General features: G+C 41.8%; 1 protein-coding gene across 1 annotated transcript in view; it reads right to left on the reverse strand.

The window, feature by feature from the left end:
* Positions 1-1,492: 1,492 nt before the first annotated feature.
* The window catches only part of pip5kl1 (phosphatidylinositol-4-phosphate 5-kinase-like 1), a 54,621-nt gene continuing 36,096 nt past the window's right edge, over positions 1,493-20,017 (reverse strand). Inside the window, exons 4-9 of the mRNA XM_085359601.1 lie at positions 16,686-16,810; positions 13,923-13,957; positions 13,774-13,829; positions 13,312-13,424; positions 12,969-13,131; positions 1,493-1,934 (exon numbers count right to left, since the gene is read on the reverse strand). Of these exons, the coding sequence (XP_085215727.1) occupies positions 1,493-1,934; positions 12,969-13,131; positions 13,312-13,424; positions 13,774-13,829; positions 13,923-13,957; positions 16,686-16,810 (934 nt within the window). The remainder of the gene's footprint in view (positions 1,935-12,968; positions 13,132-13,311; positions 13,425-13,773; positions 13,830-13,922; positions 13,958-16,685; positions 16,811-20,017) is intronic.

Below are 20,017 nucleotides of genomic sequence, written 5' to 3' on the forward strand. Positions count from 1 at the left end.
TAGCTGAGTTAGGAGAAAAAAAATGTTTTGCTGAGAAATGCAAGCACACTCATGAACAATATAATTTATAGAGAAAATTCAATTACCTGTTTTTAATTTGTTTCTCTCAAATGTTTTTTCAAATCTAAGGGTAAGATGACATGAACCTACATGGCTGTAGGTCTTTTTTCTTTTTAATATATTTTCATTCTTATTGACTTCTGTAATGTACAGGGTGAACCTACAGCCATGGACCTTCTGTTGTTCCCCCATCTACAGGGTGAACCATTTATATTATATATAATAAAATGGGAATGGTTGGTGATATTAAAGTCCTGTTTGTGGCACATTAGTATATGTGAAGGGGCAAACTCCTCAAGATGGGTGGTGACCATGGTGGCCATTTAGAAGGCGGCCCATTTTATTATATATAATATAAATGGCCCACCCTGTAGATGGGGAAAAACAGAAGGTCCATGGCTGTAGGTTCACCCTGTACATTACAGAAGTCAATAAGAATGAAAATATATTAAAAAGAAAAAAGATTGCAAGTCAGCTTTATTCCATGATGCTAGAACATGTATGTGATCTTGAGGAATGAGGCTCCCTGTGCTGCAAATATATTTGCTTCACAAACTCACTGGTTTGCAAAACACAAAACAAGTATTTATTTAACCCTTTAATGCACCCATGTATTTAAATTAGTCTTTCTGAGGTAGCATTAGCAGTAACAGAAGAAGAAGTGGATAGAAACAATAACAGCTGGATAGAGGACATCACAGTCTCTGTGTATTAAAGGCCTTACACCTGCATTACTTTTAAAACCCTCTGGTTGCAAAAAGAAGTATGAATGTATAGAAGAGAAATCAGAAAATAACCCTGTGTTGTTTTGGATTCACGACTTCTCTAATCACTTTCTTGATGTGTTTGTGGTCAGAGTCACTCAATTTAAGCCATTTTGAACACAACTTGGTGTTTAGTCTGTAAATTATGGTCCCACTCAGAGTCAAAATGTAGAATAAAGCAGCTTATGCGTTAGGGTGGGCCCAAGTACAGAGTTTTCGGCTCAGACTCATGGTCATAGCAAGCTAAGATACCCCAAACATTCAGCTTGAAGCGTCAAATCCAGAATATAATTCTAAAATTTGAACACAGTGGGCTGAAACGCATACTTGTCTTAAAACTATTTGGCAGGTTAAGGAAGTATAAAGAAGTAATCCAATCCAAAAAAATGTTCAAATAAATAATGAAATTCCTATTTGCGTACAGCCTGTTTCATTGCATTGTTTCGTAATCAGCCATCCATCCATTTTCTACAAAATCTAATTTATGTGTGTGCAAAAATCATTTTGGTATCTGCTAAAGGCTCAGAGGTGAGGCCCACATTTAATGTCTGAAGTTCTTATGATGAGAAGGTTTGAGAGGAAACGTGCTTTACGCCATGCGTTTGAACTTTGGTTATTTGGACTTGCAGGTGAGAAGTGGAAATGAGTTTCCACCTCTTGTTCAGGCTCTACTTGGTGTGGTCTTGCACCCACTGACACAGCCTGAGGCAGTAAGTCTGTGGACTGACGGTTGAGAAGGACCGACCGGGGTGCCTCAACCTCTTCCACAAATGCTCCAGCCTCTTCTTAAAACTGTAAACTGTGAAAATGTCAATGATGCCGACAAAGTAGCGCTGCTCGGGGCCATCAATGATGTGAAGAGGATTCTTTAAGTTTGGCAGCAAACGTCGGTTTTGGGCTTGGAAGTCTTGCAGCTCAGCCTCGGCGCTTGCTGGCCCAGCATCCTTTGCACATGTTCGAGGAGAGCTGCTCCTTGATGCAGCTTGAGAGTGTGGTGTCTTTAAGCCGCTGTCTGTTTCAGATAAGGATAGGGCAGGGTCCTCGTCCACGACTGCTCCGGGAACTGTGGCTGCATTCATATGGATTGGACTGGAGCCTGGATTCACAGACCTGAAAAGAAAAGCCATACAGATGAGAATGAGTCACTGAAACGGACACCCTAATTGACCCTTTTGTAATCCTTTCAGTCCGGTCTAGACAGATTACAACAGAGTTTAGGGCACCAAGTGAATCCAGACTGAATATACACATTGAATTCTCACGCCATTATACTCATGCATTAATTTCTGAACACCAGGTAACTGATGACTCATTTAGGGTTAAGCCTGGGGCTTGGGTTAGGTTACAGTCTACCATTTTTTATAATATTTATTCAAATTTGAAACAGTTAAAAAGAAAATATGTTAAGAGAATATATAGTCAAAAATCTGAAAGGTAATATCTTTTGGTTTCTGAGAAATGAGCCTAAATAAAAGCAACCCAGAGCAACCCTAAAATTCCACACTGGTTACTGCTGGCCTAATGGGTGTCAAGATGGTAAAGGCAAATATTTCATCCACCACTCCTATAGAAGAATGCACTAAGGCGTGTGGACATGGTTGAAACGACTGCTGGTTGAACATCAGAATGGAAAAAAGGGCTTATTAAATTGACTTGGAACTTGGTGTGGTTGGTGGTGCCAGACAGGATAGTCTGAGTCAGAAATCCTGATCTAATGGAATTTTCACACAAAATGGCAAGGTGCACAGAGAGACAGGGAACCGAATTAAATTTGAGCATGTTTTTTTTTTTTTTTTTGCCTGTCCCGTTTGGCTCTTTTGCCATCAGAATTATTGTCTAAAGGCAAAGAAAGATGCCCAACGGATTTACTTTACCAAACTGACCATCCCAGCCTTGCCGTAATGGTCCATTTGATTCACCTTTTATTGTTTATTTTATTTTCACTTGCTGAATACGGGAAAGACTTGACTGGGGGAAAGAAGGGGAGAAAGAAAGAGGGAAAGAAAAACAGCTGAGAAGAGGGACGGGGGAGAAGGGCAAAAAACAAAAACCAACAGAATGGGCAGAAAAAAAAATACATCTATCGATCACCTGGATCACCTGTTGAGAAAGAAAAAAGAAAACAAGCAGAAGAAAACGAGAGTAATAGAATAAACAACATCACAATGCTATATGGGAATATGACAGTAAATACTAAATATTAAACATTATTGTGCAGCACATAAGATCAACAGAACACAGTGTGCTTTGAGGTAGGAGCCAAAAAGGGTGTAGTTTGTGGGTGTGATCACCCTTGTGTACACCTGTGAGCATGGACGCGCTTGTTTTTTTAAAAGGTTCCTTCATGTAATGATCTGCTAGAGGGTGTGGGGGGGCCACAGCCCCGTCCTCCAGGGCATGAAGCAGGTATGGAGGAGATCAAAACTCCAGACATCCAGAGGCCCCCAGAACACAAGAGACCAAGGAAGACCAACAGAGGGGCAGCCGCGCCACTGTCCCAGAAAGAGCTGAGGAGAGTCCCAGATGAGGGCTCACTCAGTAGCCGCGGAGCAGAAGCCAGGGCGGGTTGCAGTGACGTGCCCGTGAGCTCCGACGGCAGCCAGCTGTGCCTGAGTGACCGAGCCCCAGGCCGAGAGGCCGGGGGCACCCCACCTCCAAAGTGGCCCAAGCGAGCCCCAGGCTCCAGGCCCTGATAAGCAGCCGCCAAGGAGTGAGCCGGTGTGTACCCGGACGCCCATCCCCAGACACAACGAACTGATGTCTGAGGGAGTCCGCCACCGGCAGGGGAAGTGGTGGGGGGAGATAGGCCTCCAAACCTTGGAGGGCCTGAGATGTCCCCAGAGAGGTGGCGTCTGATACCCAACCTGACATATAGACACAGACATACAGGCACACACAGATACAAACATCCATTCCCACCCTCATGCTCTCATATGCACTTACTCCACACTCAACCAACGTGGAGACAGATATAAAGAGACGCTGTACACACGATCACACTCCCCAAGCGTACTCTACAAACCGGGTCTAGGTACCCTTGCCCCTGGAGGGGGGGACTGCACCCAGACCCAGGTAGTGTTACCCTTTTCCCTGCGGTGGGGAGAAGCAGACCGCCCCGACTCCGCAGCAGCAGGGAGGCCCCACACTCCAGACCGCAGTCGGACGACCAAGTCCTCCTTCTAGCCCCCCCGCTTCAGCAGGCCGCAGAGAACGGGGGTGAGAGAAGACTCCAAACCTCCCTCCACCCGCTCATTGTAGTGTTGATGTATGTGTGTTCCAAAGTGCATTTAAAACCCAGGAGGGCATGGAGCTACCTGCCAGAGAGCAGCAGGTAAGCGCATAGCCCCTCCTGCTAGCCCTCAATGTCTACGTGTATTTAAAATTGAGAGGTGGGCATGGAGCTACCTGCCAGAGAGCAGCAAGTAAGCGCATAGCCCCTCCTGCTAGCCCTCAATGTCTACGTGTATTTAAAATTGAGAGGTGGGCAACGACGCCAGGGGTGAGGTGTACACCCTGATGATAATTTGGATTCCGTGTAGCGTGTCCACCCCCAAGATCCTATATGTACAGTGGGGCAAAAAAGTATTTAGTCAGCCACCGATTGTGCAAGTTCCCCCACTTAAAATGATGACAGAGGTCAGTAATTTGCACCAGAGGTACACTTCAACTGTGAGAGACAGAATGTGAAAAAAAAATCCATGAATCCACATGGTAGGATTTGTAAAGCATTTATTCGTAAATCAGGGTGGAAAATAAGTATTTGGTCACCTCAAACAAGGAAAATCTCTGGCTCTCACAGACCTGTAACGTCTTCTGTAAGAAGCTTTTCTGTCCCCCACTCGTTACCTGTATGAATGGCACCTGTTTGAACTCATCACCTGTATAAAAGACACCTGTCCACAGCCTCAAACAGTCAGACTCCAAACTCCGCCATGGCCAAGACCAAAGAGCTTTCGAAGGACACCAGGAAAAGTATTGTAGACCTGCACCAGACTGGGAAGAGTGAATCTACAATAGGCAAGCAGCTTGGTGTGAAAAAATCAACTGTGGGAGCAATCATCAGAAAATGGAAGACATACAAGACCACTGATAATCTCCCTCGATCTGGGGCTCCACGCAAGATCTCATCCCGTGGGGTCAAAATGATCATGAGAACGGTGAGCAAAGATCCCAGAACCACACGGGGGGACCTGGTGAATGACCTGCAGAGAGCTGGGACCAAAGTAACAAAGGTCACCATCAGTAACACACTACAACGGCAGGGAATCAAATCCCGCAGTGCCAGACGTGTTCCGCTGCTGAAGCCAGTGCATGTCCAGGCCCGTCTGAAGTTTGCCAGAGAGCACATGGATGATACAGCAGAGGATTGGGAGAATGTCATGTGGTCAGATGAAACCAAAGTAGAACTTTTTGGTATAAACTCAACTCGTCGTGTTTGGAGGAAGAAGAACACTGAGTTGCATCCCAAGAACACCATACCTACTGTGAAGCATGGGGGTGGAAACATCATGCTATGGGGCTGTTTTTCTGCCAAGGGGACAGGACGACTGATCCGTGTTAAGGACAGAATGAATGGGGCCATGTATCGTGAGATTTTGAGCCAAAACCTCCTTCCATCAGTGAGAACTTTGAAGATGAAACGAGGCTGGGTCTTCCAACATGACAATGATCCAAAACACACAGCCCGGGCAACAAAGGAGTGGCTCCGTAAGAAGCATTTGAAAGTCCTGGAGTGGCCTAGCCAGTCTCCAGACCTCAACCCCATAGAAAATCTGTGGCGGGAGTTGAAAGTCCGTGTTGCTCGGCGACAGCCCCAAAACATCACTGCTCTCGAGAAGATCTGCATGGAGGAATGGGCCAAAATACCAGCTACTGTGTGTGCAAACCTGGTAAAGACCTATAGTAAACGTTTGACCTCTGTTATTGCCAACAAAGGTTATGTTACAAAGTATTGAGTTGTATTTTTGTTATTGACCAAATACTTATTTTCCACCCTGATTTACCAATAAATTCTTTACAAATCCTACCATGTGGATTCATGGATTTTGTTTTCACATTCTGTCTCTCACAGTTGAAGTGTACCTCTGGTGCAAATTACTGACCTCTGTCATCATTTTAGGTGGGGGAACTTGCACAATCGGTGGCTGACTAAATACTTTTTTGCCCCACTGTACATATAGGATCTTGGGGGTGGACACGCTACACGGAATCCAAATTATCATCAGGGTGTACACCTCACCCCTGGCGTCGTTGCCCACCTCTCAATTTTAAATACACGTAGACATTGAGGGCTAGCAGGAGGGGCTATGCGCTTACTTGCTGCTCTCTGGCAGGTAGCTCCATGCCCACCTCTCAATTTTAAATACACGTAGACATTGAGGGCTAGCAGGAGGGGCTATGCGCTTACCTGACTAAATACTTTTTTGCCCCACTGTATGTGTAATGAGAGTGTGAGTAATGTGAATGTCTGAGTTGTGGGATAAAATTGAGGCAGAGGCAGCCAGAAGGGGACAGAGGGGGGGGATGCCTCCTCTGCACGCTGGTGACACACCCCTACTCCAAGGCCCTGCATGTGTCGGTGGTTGTGGTGGAGCTGGGGTCAGCTCCCCCGCTGACCCCAGTAGGCACCCCCATACTCCGCGACCCGCCAGGGAAAGTGGGCCCAGGCCCATCCAGACTGGGGCCCAGTGCAGCAGCGATTTCTGGGATTTCTGATTAGATGAAAGGTTTTTAAGCAAATCTGAGACCAGAAGTTTTGGTCTAAGTTAACTGATAAATCCGCTTCCCATTTTGCCATAGGAAGTGATATTGATTCATCTGTTTTAGAAAGCATTCTGTATATTTTGGATAGTAATTTGGGGGTTTTAAGAGTAAGAAACTGAACCACACTTGGTGGTGTTTGTAGTTTATTATGGATTTAATTTGTTGATATTCTAAAAATCTTTTCTTGTTGATCCCATATTGTGTAACTAGTCTGTCAAATGAAATAAATTCTGTTCCTTCTAGTATATGTTCTACATATTTGATTCCTTTACCACTCCAATCTGAAAAGTTTATCATATTATTGTTTTGTAATATGTCAGGGTTATTCCAGATAGGTGTACGTTTGCATGGGATTAATGAAGACTCCGTTATTTTTAGAAACTCCCACCATGCTGTCAGAGAAGAGCCGATGTTGACGCTTTTGAAGCATTCATGTCGTTGGATGTTTGAGCTGATAAATGGTAGATCTGAAATCTCTAGATTATTGTAAAGTGCTTTTTCTACATCTAGCCAAGGTTCATCTAAGAAGGTATGTTTTAGCCATCCTGAGATAAACTGAAGCCTGTTGGCTAAGAAGTAGTGCTGAAAGTTAGGTAGTTCTAATCCTCCTTTATCCTTGGTCTTTTGTAGTGTTTTTAAGCTTATACGTGGGGGCATATTTTTCCAAAGGAATTTGGACATATATGAATCTAGAGATTTGAGCATGTTGGGAAAGAGTGAAAACACAAGCGAAAAATGTAAAATGAGCAGTAGCGGCTATGTTTTAATGATGTTAGAGACTCAAAGCTGAGCACAGAATTAATAAAATTAGGAGGTGGCTAAAGTGGCTTTTTATTTTTAGCCATTTTCCATTGTGGAGGACAAAAAGCTTCAAACGTCTCCAGGCCTTAAACCTCGTTTGTGTAAAAATAAGGCTTTTATGAAAACACTGAATGATAAATTGATTCCTTGAAAAGTTTTAAGTTCAGTACTGAATATTACATAAAACTAGAAACAGTTGCATTTCCTGCGAAAGTGTGAATGCCATGTAGTGGAATCTGCTAAACAGCTGAAGAAGCAGAATTATCTGCTGAACAGAGGTGTAGAAGCTGAAGTGCTTGCTGAAGATGGCTGTATTTGAAAGGGTATACTGCAGAGTGATAAGAAAGCAGTGTGCATGCAAGCAGGGAAGATGTGCGGCAACCCCCACAGGTAGGATTCGAAACTTCGCCACTGGGTCTCACAGCGGCTACTCATCCCAGTAAGCCAAACCAGTTCTACTCCCAAGCAACGATATGATGAGAGAAAAAATGTGCACTGTGCAGAAGAAGCTGAATTGTGCTGAAAAGAGGTGAAGAAGCAGAACTTTGTGCTCAAAAGCAGTGAAGAAACTGAAATTTGTGCTGAAAAGAGGTGAAAAAGCTGAATTTTCAGCAAAAAAGAGATGGAGAAACTGAAAATTCTGCTGAAAAGAGCAGAAGAGGCTTAGATTTGTGCTGAAAAGAGGTGGGAAAAGCTGAACTGTCTGCTGAAAAGAGGTGAACCTGTTGAACGTTCTGCTAAAAAGAGATGAGGATACTGAAAGTTCTGCTGAAAACAGGCCAAGAAGCTGAAACTTCTGCTGAAAAGAGGTAAAGAAGCAAAAGTTTCTTCTGAAAAGGTGTAAAGAAGCAGAACTTTGTGCTGAAAAGAGGTAAAGAAGCTGAGGGTTTTGCTGAAAACAGCTGAAGAATCTGGAATTTGTGCTGCAAAGGGGTGAAGAAGCTGAAATTTATGTTGAAAAGAGTTAAAAAGGTTGAACTGTTAACTGAAAAAATTGTTGCCATAAGCAGGATTTGAACCCGGGCCTCACGGCATTCACACAATAAACTATATACACAGTCTCTTTGAATGGCAGAGATGCAGAAATGTGTGCAATTAGCACATGGCTCAGTGTCTGAGTGTCTAAATGAGACACACAGTCGTGATTGTGCACTTGCAGCTATTTATATTTCAAAAACTGGACACTGGTGCCAATTTCAGAAACTGAAAAGAAAAAACTGAACGTAACCCTAGCTCTAACTTTAACTGCAAATGAGCTGCTAATGACCTGTTGGTTTTGATTTAACTTTAAGACATTTATGCATTCACAGTTTCTTTGGAAGCTATGCTAATTTCTGTTTTTATAGTTGAGGTCTTGACTAAAAGTTGGCTTTATCAAATCTTTTATATGGTGCTTTGTAGTCAGGGCTTAAACAGCTGCGGTAAAACACACCAAACCCTACCAGCTTTGGAAAAAATGTCAGGAGAGACTGATGACGGAGTTTCCAACAGATTTAGAAACTACTGTTGGGGCTGGTATGCAGAGATTACATACCTAATTAGTTACTAAAAATGCTTTTTAATATTGATTTGGGTTTAGGGTTGGGGCTGGTAAGGCATTTGGTTTACCACTCACATGGTAAACCAAAACGTCATGTTTCTAATGTATTTTAGGTAGAATGATTATATTTTTGATTGCTAAGTCACTAAAAAACATTTTATAAATGCAAACAAATCACCTGAAGAGCAGAGTCCACCACTGAGGACTTACAGACCACAGGTACATCAAAAACACAGAGGCCTCTGTAATCCTGTCACTTAACATACACTAAAGCTGACGTGCATTGCTGTGGAAATATAACTGCTTTTCAGTACTGTCGATTGCTGCTGTGGATTTCAGGCTACTTTCTCATTGCAGCTTTTAATTTTATCAGTGAGAGAATAAGAGTCATCACTTTAGTATAAGGACAGATGAAGCTGTGGGACACAACCACAAAGTAATTAACACATAAAACATCACAGAAAAGCATGAATCCTGGTAATGGTGTCAGCTATTAATGTCAGTTACGTTGCAAGGTCTACAAAGATTCACCACAGAAGTAGTGCAGAAACCCTTGTTGACAAGCACAGAGGTAAGGCATTTAGTGTAGGTGGTCACCTGATCATTAACAAGTTCCTGTCATTAGGTTTTGGGTCATCCACCACCTTTTAAAGATCATCTTCCCTTCATGAGGCAAAATCTTGCATGACATTCCAGACCCAGGGCCACTAATGGTCATTTCATATTTCTTCCATTACCGTATAATCGGATCAATACTCGTCACCTCGGCACCAAGCTTCTTGCTGATGGCCCTTTCCCCCCCCTTCCAGCCTTAAGCATGTCTACAGTCTTGTCCCTGACTCCCTTTGTCAGCTCTTTGGTCTTTATCACAGTGTTGGAGAGGTTGGAATGACAGGGGTGCTTTAGGAACATGACGAATTGAAATTTGGATGAGCCACTCAATGACATGCAAATCAATTTATAATGTTTATGTAATAGGTTTTTTTTTCTGGCTTTTTGGTATTTTTGATATCCTGTCTCTCTCCATTAAAATTAAAGTACCATAAAAGTTAGAATCTGTTAATTTCTTTCTAAGCGAGTAAAGTTATAAATTCAACCAGGAATTAAATCTAACTAACCCTTGTTTATTTTAATTACAAAAAGTTTAATTATTAGTTAGAATATTGGCTCTATATCATCATGCAAACATATGTTCAAGAGAAAAGCAACAAAGAGCTTAGAGGCATATCAGTCAGACTTTACAGGGCTAAATGAAGCAGGCTTTATAGCTTGGGGAAGAAGACCTCAGACACTGACCATGAAGGCCCATTTCTACTAATGGACATCAAAATATTTATTATAATTCTTATTAGGCACGCACATTGATTTGAGAAACCTAAATATACAAATAACAACTCTAATAAACCCAAATAAATGAAATACAGTGGGGCAAAAAAGTATTTAGTCAGCCACCGATTGTGCAAGTTCCCCCACCTAAAATGATGACAGAGGTCCGTAATTTGCACCAGAGGTACACTTCAACTGTGAGAGACAGAATGTGAAAAAAAAATCCATGAATCCACATGGTAGGATTTGTAAAGAATTTATTGGTAAATCAGGGTGGAAAATAAGTATTTGGTCAATAACAAAAATACAACTCAATACTTTGTAACATAACCTTTGTTGGCAATAACAGAGGTCAAACGTTTACTATAGGTCTTTACCAGGTTTGCACACACAGTAGCTGGTATTTTGGCCCATTCCTCCATGCAGATCTTCTCGAGAGCAGTGATGTTTTGGGGCTGTCGCCGAGCAACACGGACTTTCAACTCCCGCCACAGATTTTCTATGGGGTTGAGGTCTGGAGACTGGCTAGGCCACTCCAGGACTTTCAAATGCTTCTTACGGAGCCACTCCTTTGTTGCCCGGGCGGTGTGTTTTGGATCATTGTCATGTTGGAAGACCCAGCCTCGTTTCATCTTCAAAGTTCTCACTGATGGAAGGAGGTTTTGGCTCAAAATCTCACGATACATGGCCCCATTCATTCTGTCCTTAACACGGATCAGTCGTCCTGTCCCCTTGGCAGAAAAACAGCCCCATAGCATGATGTTTCCACCCCCATGCTTCACAGTAGGTATGGTGTTCTTGGGATGCAACTCAGTATTCTTCTTCCTCCAAACACGACGAGTTGAGTTTATACCAAAACGTTCTACTTTGGTTTCATCTGACCACATGACATTCTCCCAATCCTCTGCTGTATCATCCATGTGCTCTCTGGCAAACTTCAGACGGGCCTGGACATGCACTGGCTTCAGCAGCGGAACACGTCTGGCACTGCGGGATTTGATTCCCTGCTGTTGTAGTGTGTTACTGATGGTGACCTTTGTTACTTTGGTCCCAGCTCTCTCAGGTCATTCACCAGGTCCCCCCGTGTGGTTCTGGGATCTTTGCTCACCGTTCTCATGATCATTTTGACCCCACGGGATGAGATCTTGCGTGGAGCCCCAGATCGAGGGAGATTATCAGTGGTCTTGTATGTCTTCCATTTTCTGATGATTGCTCCCACAGTTGATTTTTTCACACCAAGCTGCTTGCCTATTGTAGATTCACTCTTCCCAGTCTGGTGCAGGTCTACAATACTTTTCCTGGTGTCCTTCGAAAGCTCTTTGGTCTTGGCCATGGCGGAGTTTGGAGTCTGACTGTTTGAGGCTGTGGACAGGTGTCTTTTATACAGATGATGAGTTCAAACAGGTGCCATTCATACAGGTAACGAGTGGGGGACAGAAAAGCTTCTTACAGAAGACGTTACAGGTCTGTGAGAGCCAGAGATTTTCCTTGTTTGAGGTGACCAAATACTTATTTTCCACCCTGATTTACGAATAAATGCTTTACAAATCCTACCATGTGAATTCATTGATTTGTTTTTCACATTCTGTCTCTCACAGTTGAAGTGTACCTCTGGTGCAAATTACTGACCTCTGTCATCATTTTAGGTGGGGGAACTTGCACAATCGGTGGCTGACTAAATACTTTTTTGCCCCACTGCTTTTGTTTCATACACCTTAAAGATCATAATGATGTCATGCTGTGCTTTCACTTTCTCCATGCTTGCATGTTGTCATGACTGCAGGTATTTGTTATTGTATGGATAAATCTGGTGTTAAGAGATTTATCTATATTTATTGTAATGTCAGCAAAGAAACAAACCAAACCCAGTCTGCTGGTGAGGCTCTCTGTACTTTCTGTGGTTGTTAGTTCAAAGAGCACTGGCTGAGACAGAAGTCTCAGGTTTCCTAAAACAGTGATGCAGTGCAATTCTCACAACGCGTTACCCAACATTTTAACAGCCATGTTTAAAAAATGTTTAATTTGCAACTCACATGGCAGAAATTCTGTGCATTTAGGCACGTAAACCTTTTGAAGATTAAACCAAGCATCAGGATAGGGAATTTGAATGAGGCAGTGCCATTAGTGCCAGACCGGCTGATCTGAGAGTTTCAGAAACTGCTTAGCTGCTGAGATTTTCCCGTACAACCATATCTAGAGTTTACAGAGAATAGTCTGAGAAGAGAGAGAAAATATCAAGTGCCAGGCAGTTCTCTGGATAAACATGTCCTGTTAATGAGGCTGACAAAAGAGAATTGCCAGACTGCTTTGACCTGATAGGAAGGCAACAAAAAAAAAAAAAAAAAAAAAAAAACCCAAATAAACAAAACAAAAAAAAAACCCCCTCTCTGAACACACATGTTGAATCTTGAAGCAGATGCAGCAGCAGGAGAGCACACCAGGTTTCATGCTTGGATAGAAAAACGTTGCGTGGTTCGATGAAGTTTGGTTTCTGCTGTGACATTTGGATTGAAGCTGCAGCAACTGTGTGATGTGTGATGTCAATATGGACCAAAGTCTCAGAGGAATGTTTCTAACACCTTGTTGAATCATGAAGAATTGAAGCAGTTCATCACTTTTCAGTGTTTTAAAATTGCTGGAATCCTCCCAAAATTAATACGCAATCAGAACTCTCTAAATGCAACAAAAATGAAAATCAGGGTACTAAAACGTACTTTTTTGCTCTTACGATGAGCGTAGCAAAGGAGAGGCCCTGGTGGCGCTCGTCATGGTGTAGGGGCTGATGAGCCAGGAGAAGGCTGTAGTCCAACACGTTGAGCTGGCGAAGGAAGTGTGTGTCAATTTCCACCTGTCGCAGGAGCCAGGAACGCTGCTGGTCTAAACAATTAAACAACGCACAGCTCGAAAAACACAATACTGACACAAAAACTGGTATTTAATTGTTACTCCGGCACATGGACATGACATTTGCAGTGAGATACTGCAGTGACAGGCCTGGAAGAAGGTGCAATAATGCTACCTTTTGAACTTATACCCTGAATACATAAATGCTCTTACCCAGAGTGATGAACTGGCCCTCGAAGTTGAGGTCTTTGAGAACCACGATGATGTGGCTTCCCTCTGGTGCAGGCTCTGTCCAGCGACTCACCTCACAGCCCTTAATGTCATACCTGACAACACAAAAAAGGCATAACTGGATGTTTTCAAGGTTCTGCTAGAGGCTTGGACCATCGAAACGTGACCCAAAAGTTCCAGGAACAAGGTTCACCTGGTATAGGTGAACCCAATCCCTGGTATATAATGCATAGAAGGCACTACAAAGTAAATGTCTAAAAAGTGCAAGCGTGAAAAAAAAGTCACAAGAGAGTCATGGACAGCACCTGTCGCATCAGCATCCAAAGCCATGCAAGCATGTGCTAGTCTGTTTGTAAGAGATCGGAAGGTTTGCAGTTCCTGAGCAATAGTCAACTTCAACTTGTCGCATATGGATGCTTGTAAAGGACATCCTTCCAAGCTTACCTGGCATTGATGCGATCATCTGGATAAAACACACTTTGCATGACAATGAAGAACTTCTGGAACAGATAAATGGGAAAAAGTACTTTATAATCCTTTGTTTCACATTGTAATTCTCAACAGAACTGAACAGGCGTAAAATGTATCTGTACCTTTCGTCTTTGTGGGATTTGGATCCTGTGAACACCTAAAAACAAGCAACCAGTTACTCAATTGAGACATTTATTTTAAGTGGGATTTATTTTAAGTGGGATGTGGGATTTGCAACATAAAACCTCTTACTCTAAAACCTACTCTACGGTTTATTGCAAATGAGAACTCGCTGTCACCTGTTCAATTCAGTTTAATTCAGTTTTATTTATACAGCCCCAAATCACAATAAGGTGCTTTATTTTGTAAGGTAGACCCTACAATAATACATACAGAGAAAAACCCAACGATCATATGGATTATCCTTGCTCCCCTATGAGCAAGCAGTTTGGCGACAGTGGGAACGAAAAACATCTTTTTAACAGGAAGAAACCTCCAGCAGAACCAGGCTCAGGGAGGGGCGGCCATCTGTGGTGACCGGGTGGGGTGAGAGGAAGAAAGACATGCAGTGGAAGAGAGCCAGAGGTAACAGGAGATAAAGACAAAACCACCATGAGATGCAAATCACAACTCTAGGTAAAACAGAAAGAGAGTCCACCAGAAATACACGTACGATAACATCCAATACTTGTGATACTTAGACATACCAGGACAGTGGTGTAGCTTCCCTATGGAGGCTGAGGTTTATGATCCCTTGGTTCACCACCTTAGTCTGCCAATCCGAGGGCACTGTCCTTGTTTTCCATGTTTTGTGTTGGTGCATGGAATTGGTGACAAGTCGCATTCATCCGAGGGATTGTTCATAAAAATGTGTTTGTCATAATCTGTTCTTCAATTATTCACTGAAGTTCTGTACTGCAGTATTATTAAAGTTTAAGTTACTCATACAAGTAAAAAGAGCCAATGTTACACGAGTAATAACACATGGATTGTTCTTCTCATTCGCCTTTCAGGGCTCCATACATTTCCCCTCTGAGCGTTCAGTCTAGGTCGATCATTGAAGGCTGACATTTCTCTCAGTTTTGGTGTTTTCACTAGTTACAAAAATCATTTTGTTTGTTTTTTAAGTTTCATTTTTAATCACTTTCTCTTTTATTTTGAAATTGATTTCATTATTTTATTTTCCAGGCACTTCTTACTGGCTATGTTTGCATAGAAAAGTGCTTGATATTTAAAATTATGAACAAAGAGGTCCTACCCAAAAACGAAGTTCCTTTCATTTCTCATGAGATCCTAAAACAATAAGAAGCTAGCTGACCTCTTTTGTTAATACAAGTTAAAAGCAGCACAATAATGGAAACTAGTGGGCTCAACAGATGATAAATATCGTATTTATGAAGCCAATTAATCACAAACCTAAGATAAGATACAAATTTTTAACACGTGTGCAATCAGATACATGGACAAAAGAGGATAAAACTAATATTAGAAAAATCAGAAGAGGTCAAACACATGATACGCTGAAAGTGACAGCTACTGCAGACAAAGCAGCACAGTACGAGTGAAAGGAAAAGGATTCACAGGACTTTGTGTAAACTTTAAGAGCTTTGCTCCATAACACTGGAAAACAAACTTCTATAAACCTTTTTTTAACCAGAAAAGAAGGGCAGCAAAAATCACAGCTGTTTAAGCTGACAGTTCCAGTAATCACAATGTTCAGTAATAAAGTACTTTTCAAATTGAAGCTAACAGGGGAAAAATCAATAAAGTTGATTCTACTAATTCATAATTGTACTCATTTTCATTCACTACAGACAGACTTCACACCTTCTTACTGTCTGCACGCTGAAGGGATTTTATGCCCCTTGCAATACGCCACACCACTTTCTGTGGAGTTGCTGGGTTGGTTTTGGTTTTGTTCGTGCTGATCTGTTGTCTCGAACGTAATCTGCTCCAGAGCATGTTAGGCATGCATCAGCAGCAAGATAAGACGGGAACCAGTGATCAAAACCAGCCAAGTTTAAACCTGAAGTGACTTCCTACACACGCCTTCTGCATAGCACGGGCCTCTGCTTTTCACTCGCCCACTGTTTGGTGTATTTATAATAGGGAGCTAATTTCTGTTGCTTTTCACTCGCCCACTGTTTGGTGTATTTATTATAGGGAGCTAATTTCTGTTGTTTAATTGTTGCTGCAATTTCAACGAGGTAAAAATCAAACTGCAACAGAGAAAAATGTGTCATTGTGAAGGTAAAAGGCTTTCGGTGGAATTTCCCCTGCAGAGTTTGTTTAACATTGCACTGAAAAAAGGGATCATTCATCAGAAAGCTGTAGGTGTGCTGCAAGTGTTTTCTGCTCTGATAGGACTACCACAGAGATATTATGCCTGTGCCAAGATATACAAAGGACGAGTGCAGGGTAAATGTCATCCAAGATGGCATTTTATTATTTGTGTATCATGGCACAGGTGTGAAAGTGCTGTGGTAGGCCCCGGGGCAGGTTTATTTTTGACTAGTAAAGCGCTATATAAATACAGGCCATTTACCATTATTCTGTAGCAATTACACAAGAATATCCAGTAATGTCCCTGCCTACAATTAAACACATTCACTTACCGAAAATCGGGGGCAAGCCTTTTACCACAAACTTAGTCACTGCTCGGTGACATTCGTCTATCCTGGCCTAAAAGGAGACGCTACCGGTAGACTGCAGTGAGAACTGCCAGCATCTGAGCCAGCCAGACTCTGGACTCTTGGACTCTTAAAATGTGCCCACTATACTGTAACACTGTGAACAGAAGCATCCAGTCTAATGTGGAGGGTTGACCGGACCCTGGGGATTGTGAGTGATGTACAGAGATATTTCTCAGTCTGTGTGTGTGGTACCTAAAAACTTGACCAGCAGTGAATGTGGGTATTTCCTCAGGTGCTCCATGTAGATCTTCAGGTTGCCCAGAAGGAACTTAATTTCCCTTTTGTTCTGAGTCTTTAAGAAGAAGCGTTTATCATTCCTAAAAGTTGAAAAACACGGTGTCAGTATATCTCTCTCTTATCAGTGACCAGAGATGGGCAGTAACACATTACTTGTAACAGCACATAAAATAATTTTTTGTGTGTGTTTACCAGAGGTGTGGTCTCGAGTCACATGACTTGGACTCGAGTCAGACTCGAGTCATTAATTTTATGACTTTAGACTTGACTTGAAAAAATGTTCTAAGACTTGTGACTTGACTTGGACTTTTACACCAATGACTTGGGACTTGAATTGGACTTGAACCGGTTTACTTGAAAAGACTTGATATTTTACCCCAAATATAAAATTTAACATGCATATTATATAGAGATCGAAAATGTGACGTCATTCACGGGTAGAACCGCAAAGGATTCTGGGAACTCGTGGCAAGCGGTACTAGCGCACGCAGGCTTTCAATTAAAATCAGTTATACAGCGATAAAAAGAAACACAAAAATGTCAAGAAGCTGTTGTATTATTAACTGCAATAGCCGGTCGCATGACAGCCACGGGAAGCCGACGGGTAAAGAGATCGGTTGTTATCGGATTACGTCGTTGAAGAGAAATTGTTCAAGCCATGTTTCCGAAGTAACAAAGACGACGGATGGCCTGGATTGCAGCCATTCAAAGACCAAATATAACGTCCCAGAACACTCCAGCTCACAGGTTAGTCTGCTCCAAGCATTTACACGAAGGTCAGTGTTTTTTAGTACTTAATACGTCATTTTCATAACATAATTAGTGATATAGGTTACAAGCAAGTCTGGCGCTGAACAGAAATTGTCGCGCTATGCTCCTTTGTTTATTGTGCATAAATAGTGAATTGTCCTGACACAATATTGCGTTTCGCTTCTGTTATTATGGTACATTGACAAAAACATATACTTTTATTCACAGGATAAAACAGGTTTTTTGTATCACTAATTGCCCAGTACGATTACAGCATACAATATTGTTGTCACTGCTACATTTCTGTGATGGGTACCAGAAATTATTTCCACTACTAATTAATTACCGTTGAGCTCAAAGGTCCTATTAATAAACAGTTAAGGAATGTGTATTTATGACGACAATTTGTGAGACTGGTAAACTTATGATACGTACGATGGTCTTTCGTTCTACACGGTGCATTTCAAGGTCCTGCACCCATCTGTCGGTAAACTGTACCTGGGCTTGTTGCAGTGACCTGAAGTTACTAAACTTCATGAGTGTATGCACTCACTCCAAGAACCGTATGATTATAAATATGCATATAAATATGCTAAGATGAGATAGCTGACTTCATCTAACTAGCAAATCTTGTCCAGGCTACGTTGGTGATACAGTTTTTTTTAATGTGTATGATATTTTTGTCATGCGATTTTAAAGCTGGTCCTACAACCGCATCCAAGAATAACATGCAGCTTATCTCAGAACTGTCGGTGAAAATTATTCTTGGAGCTAGGTTTAATTGAGCTGCATTTTAAAGAGGTGCAATTTCACAATTTGTGTATATTTTCTAAGTTCACTATTTTGTCATGTGTTGAGAAAAACACAGATTTTAAAATTACATGGTCTAATATTTACATTTAGCATAACTGCAACATTATTTTTTCGTTTTTTTTTTTTTAAAGACTCGAAAGGACTTGAAATTCAAAGTTTCAGACTTGTGACTTGACTCGGACTTTTACACCAGTGACTTGAGACTCGACTCTGACTTGCCTGACATTACTTGAGACTTGACTTGAGACTTGAGGATAAAGACTTGAGACTTACTTGAGACTTGCAAAACAATGACTTGGTCCCACCTCTGGTGTTTACACTCACTCTTTCAAATAGATGCAAGTAAATCGCATTACAGTAACGCGTTACAAGTAACGCGTTACTGTAATCCGATGACTTTTGTCAAGTAACGAGTAAAGTAAGGGATTACTATGACAAAAACGGTAATTAGATTACCGTTACTTTCCCGCTGCGTTACTGCGTTACTAAAACTGTGATTTTTTTGCGAGAATGTCTCATGACAGTGACGTAGGCAAGTGCGGCGTTCGTGACAACAGCTGTGTGCAGATCAACAGTGGATAATATATCGAGTGCGGGAGAGAGTATGACCGTGCAGCGTTTAAAGCGTGGAAGTACTGACCTCACTTTAAGTTTGATTCCATAAAAAGTGACAAAAACATTACCGTCCAATGTGCGTGGGAAGAAAACTTCTTTTTACAGTGAAAAAAACCCTAAACTTCCAAGCAAGCACCGAGTGCGCAACGACGTAATGAGAAATTCACAGAGAAACTCGCGGATTCTTCCACTGACCGCCGCGGCACACCTGCACCAGGGTAAACCTCCGCCTACCGCACTCCTGCTTTACAGGTGAAAATAGAGCAACAGGACTGCTAGTCTTTGACTTTATTTATTGTGTGGATGCTTTAAGCACACATATTGAGTTCCTCTTGATACTTCCGTACACTTTTTGGCACTTAACTACTTCCACAATTTTCAGCCGATTTTCACTGTTCAAATTTTAAACTATTCTGCTACTTCTGCTAATGTGTGCTATGTCTTTTGGTATTTTTCACTATTATACTTTTTAAAATATTAAGCTTAATTTGTCCCATTGAAATGAATGGGAAACTTCTGCAATTCTGCTAAAATGTTCTTGTTTTTGAAACTTAACTACTTCCTCATATTTTCACGTAGAACAACCATTCAAACTTTAAATTGTTCTCAAATTATTGGGCTATTCAGGTATAAATCAGCTTTTTCAAATCTTTTACCGTTTTACTTTTATGCCTCTTAACGTTTTCAGTTGTATTTTGTGAAAAATCACAATTTTGCATGTGTTGTTATGGTTGCTATTGCACTTGGCTTCCAGTGTGCCACTGAAGGTTTTGCAGTCTTCTCTTCATGTCCGAACAACTTCTTGCTACTTGCTCAATTTTCACTCAACTTCCACAAATTATACATCAAAACGTAGGTATTTTTGCTGGCTTTCCGAAAATGTCACTATCATTGTTGTGGGATTTATAGAATTTTGGCAAATCTCCTCAGACCAACACAAAGTCGCAAAACTCTCCATAGAAAGTCAATGGAGAGTTTGTTCAAAATCACCGCTTGATTTCTGTAATGAGAGGCATATTCGAATCGTCATATCTCCTTAATGAAGCAAAGTTAAGACATAAGGCTTGTCCCAGTATATCTTCAGACACTCCTGACGCTCACAATTCAAG

The sequence above is a fragment of the Diplotaxodon limnothrissa genome, linkage group LG7 (genome assembly GCF_057381915.1).
Source record: "Diplotaxodon limnothrissa isolate DT_005_m linkage group LG7, D_limnothrissa_male_GT1.1, whole genome shotgun sequence".
Classification (NCBI taxonomy): Eukaryota; Metazoa; Chordata; class Actinopteri; order Cichliformes; family Cichlidae; genus Diplotaxodon; species Diplotaxodon limnothrissa.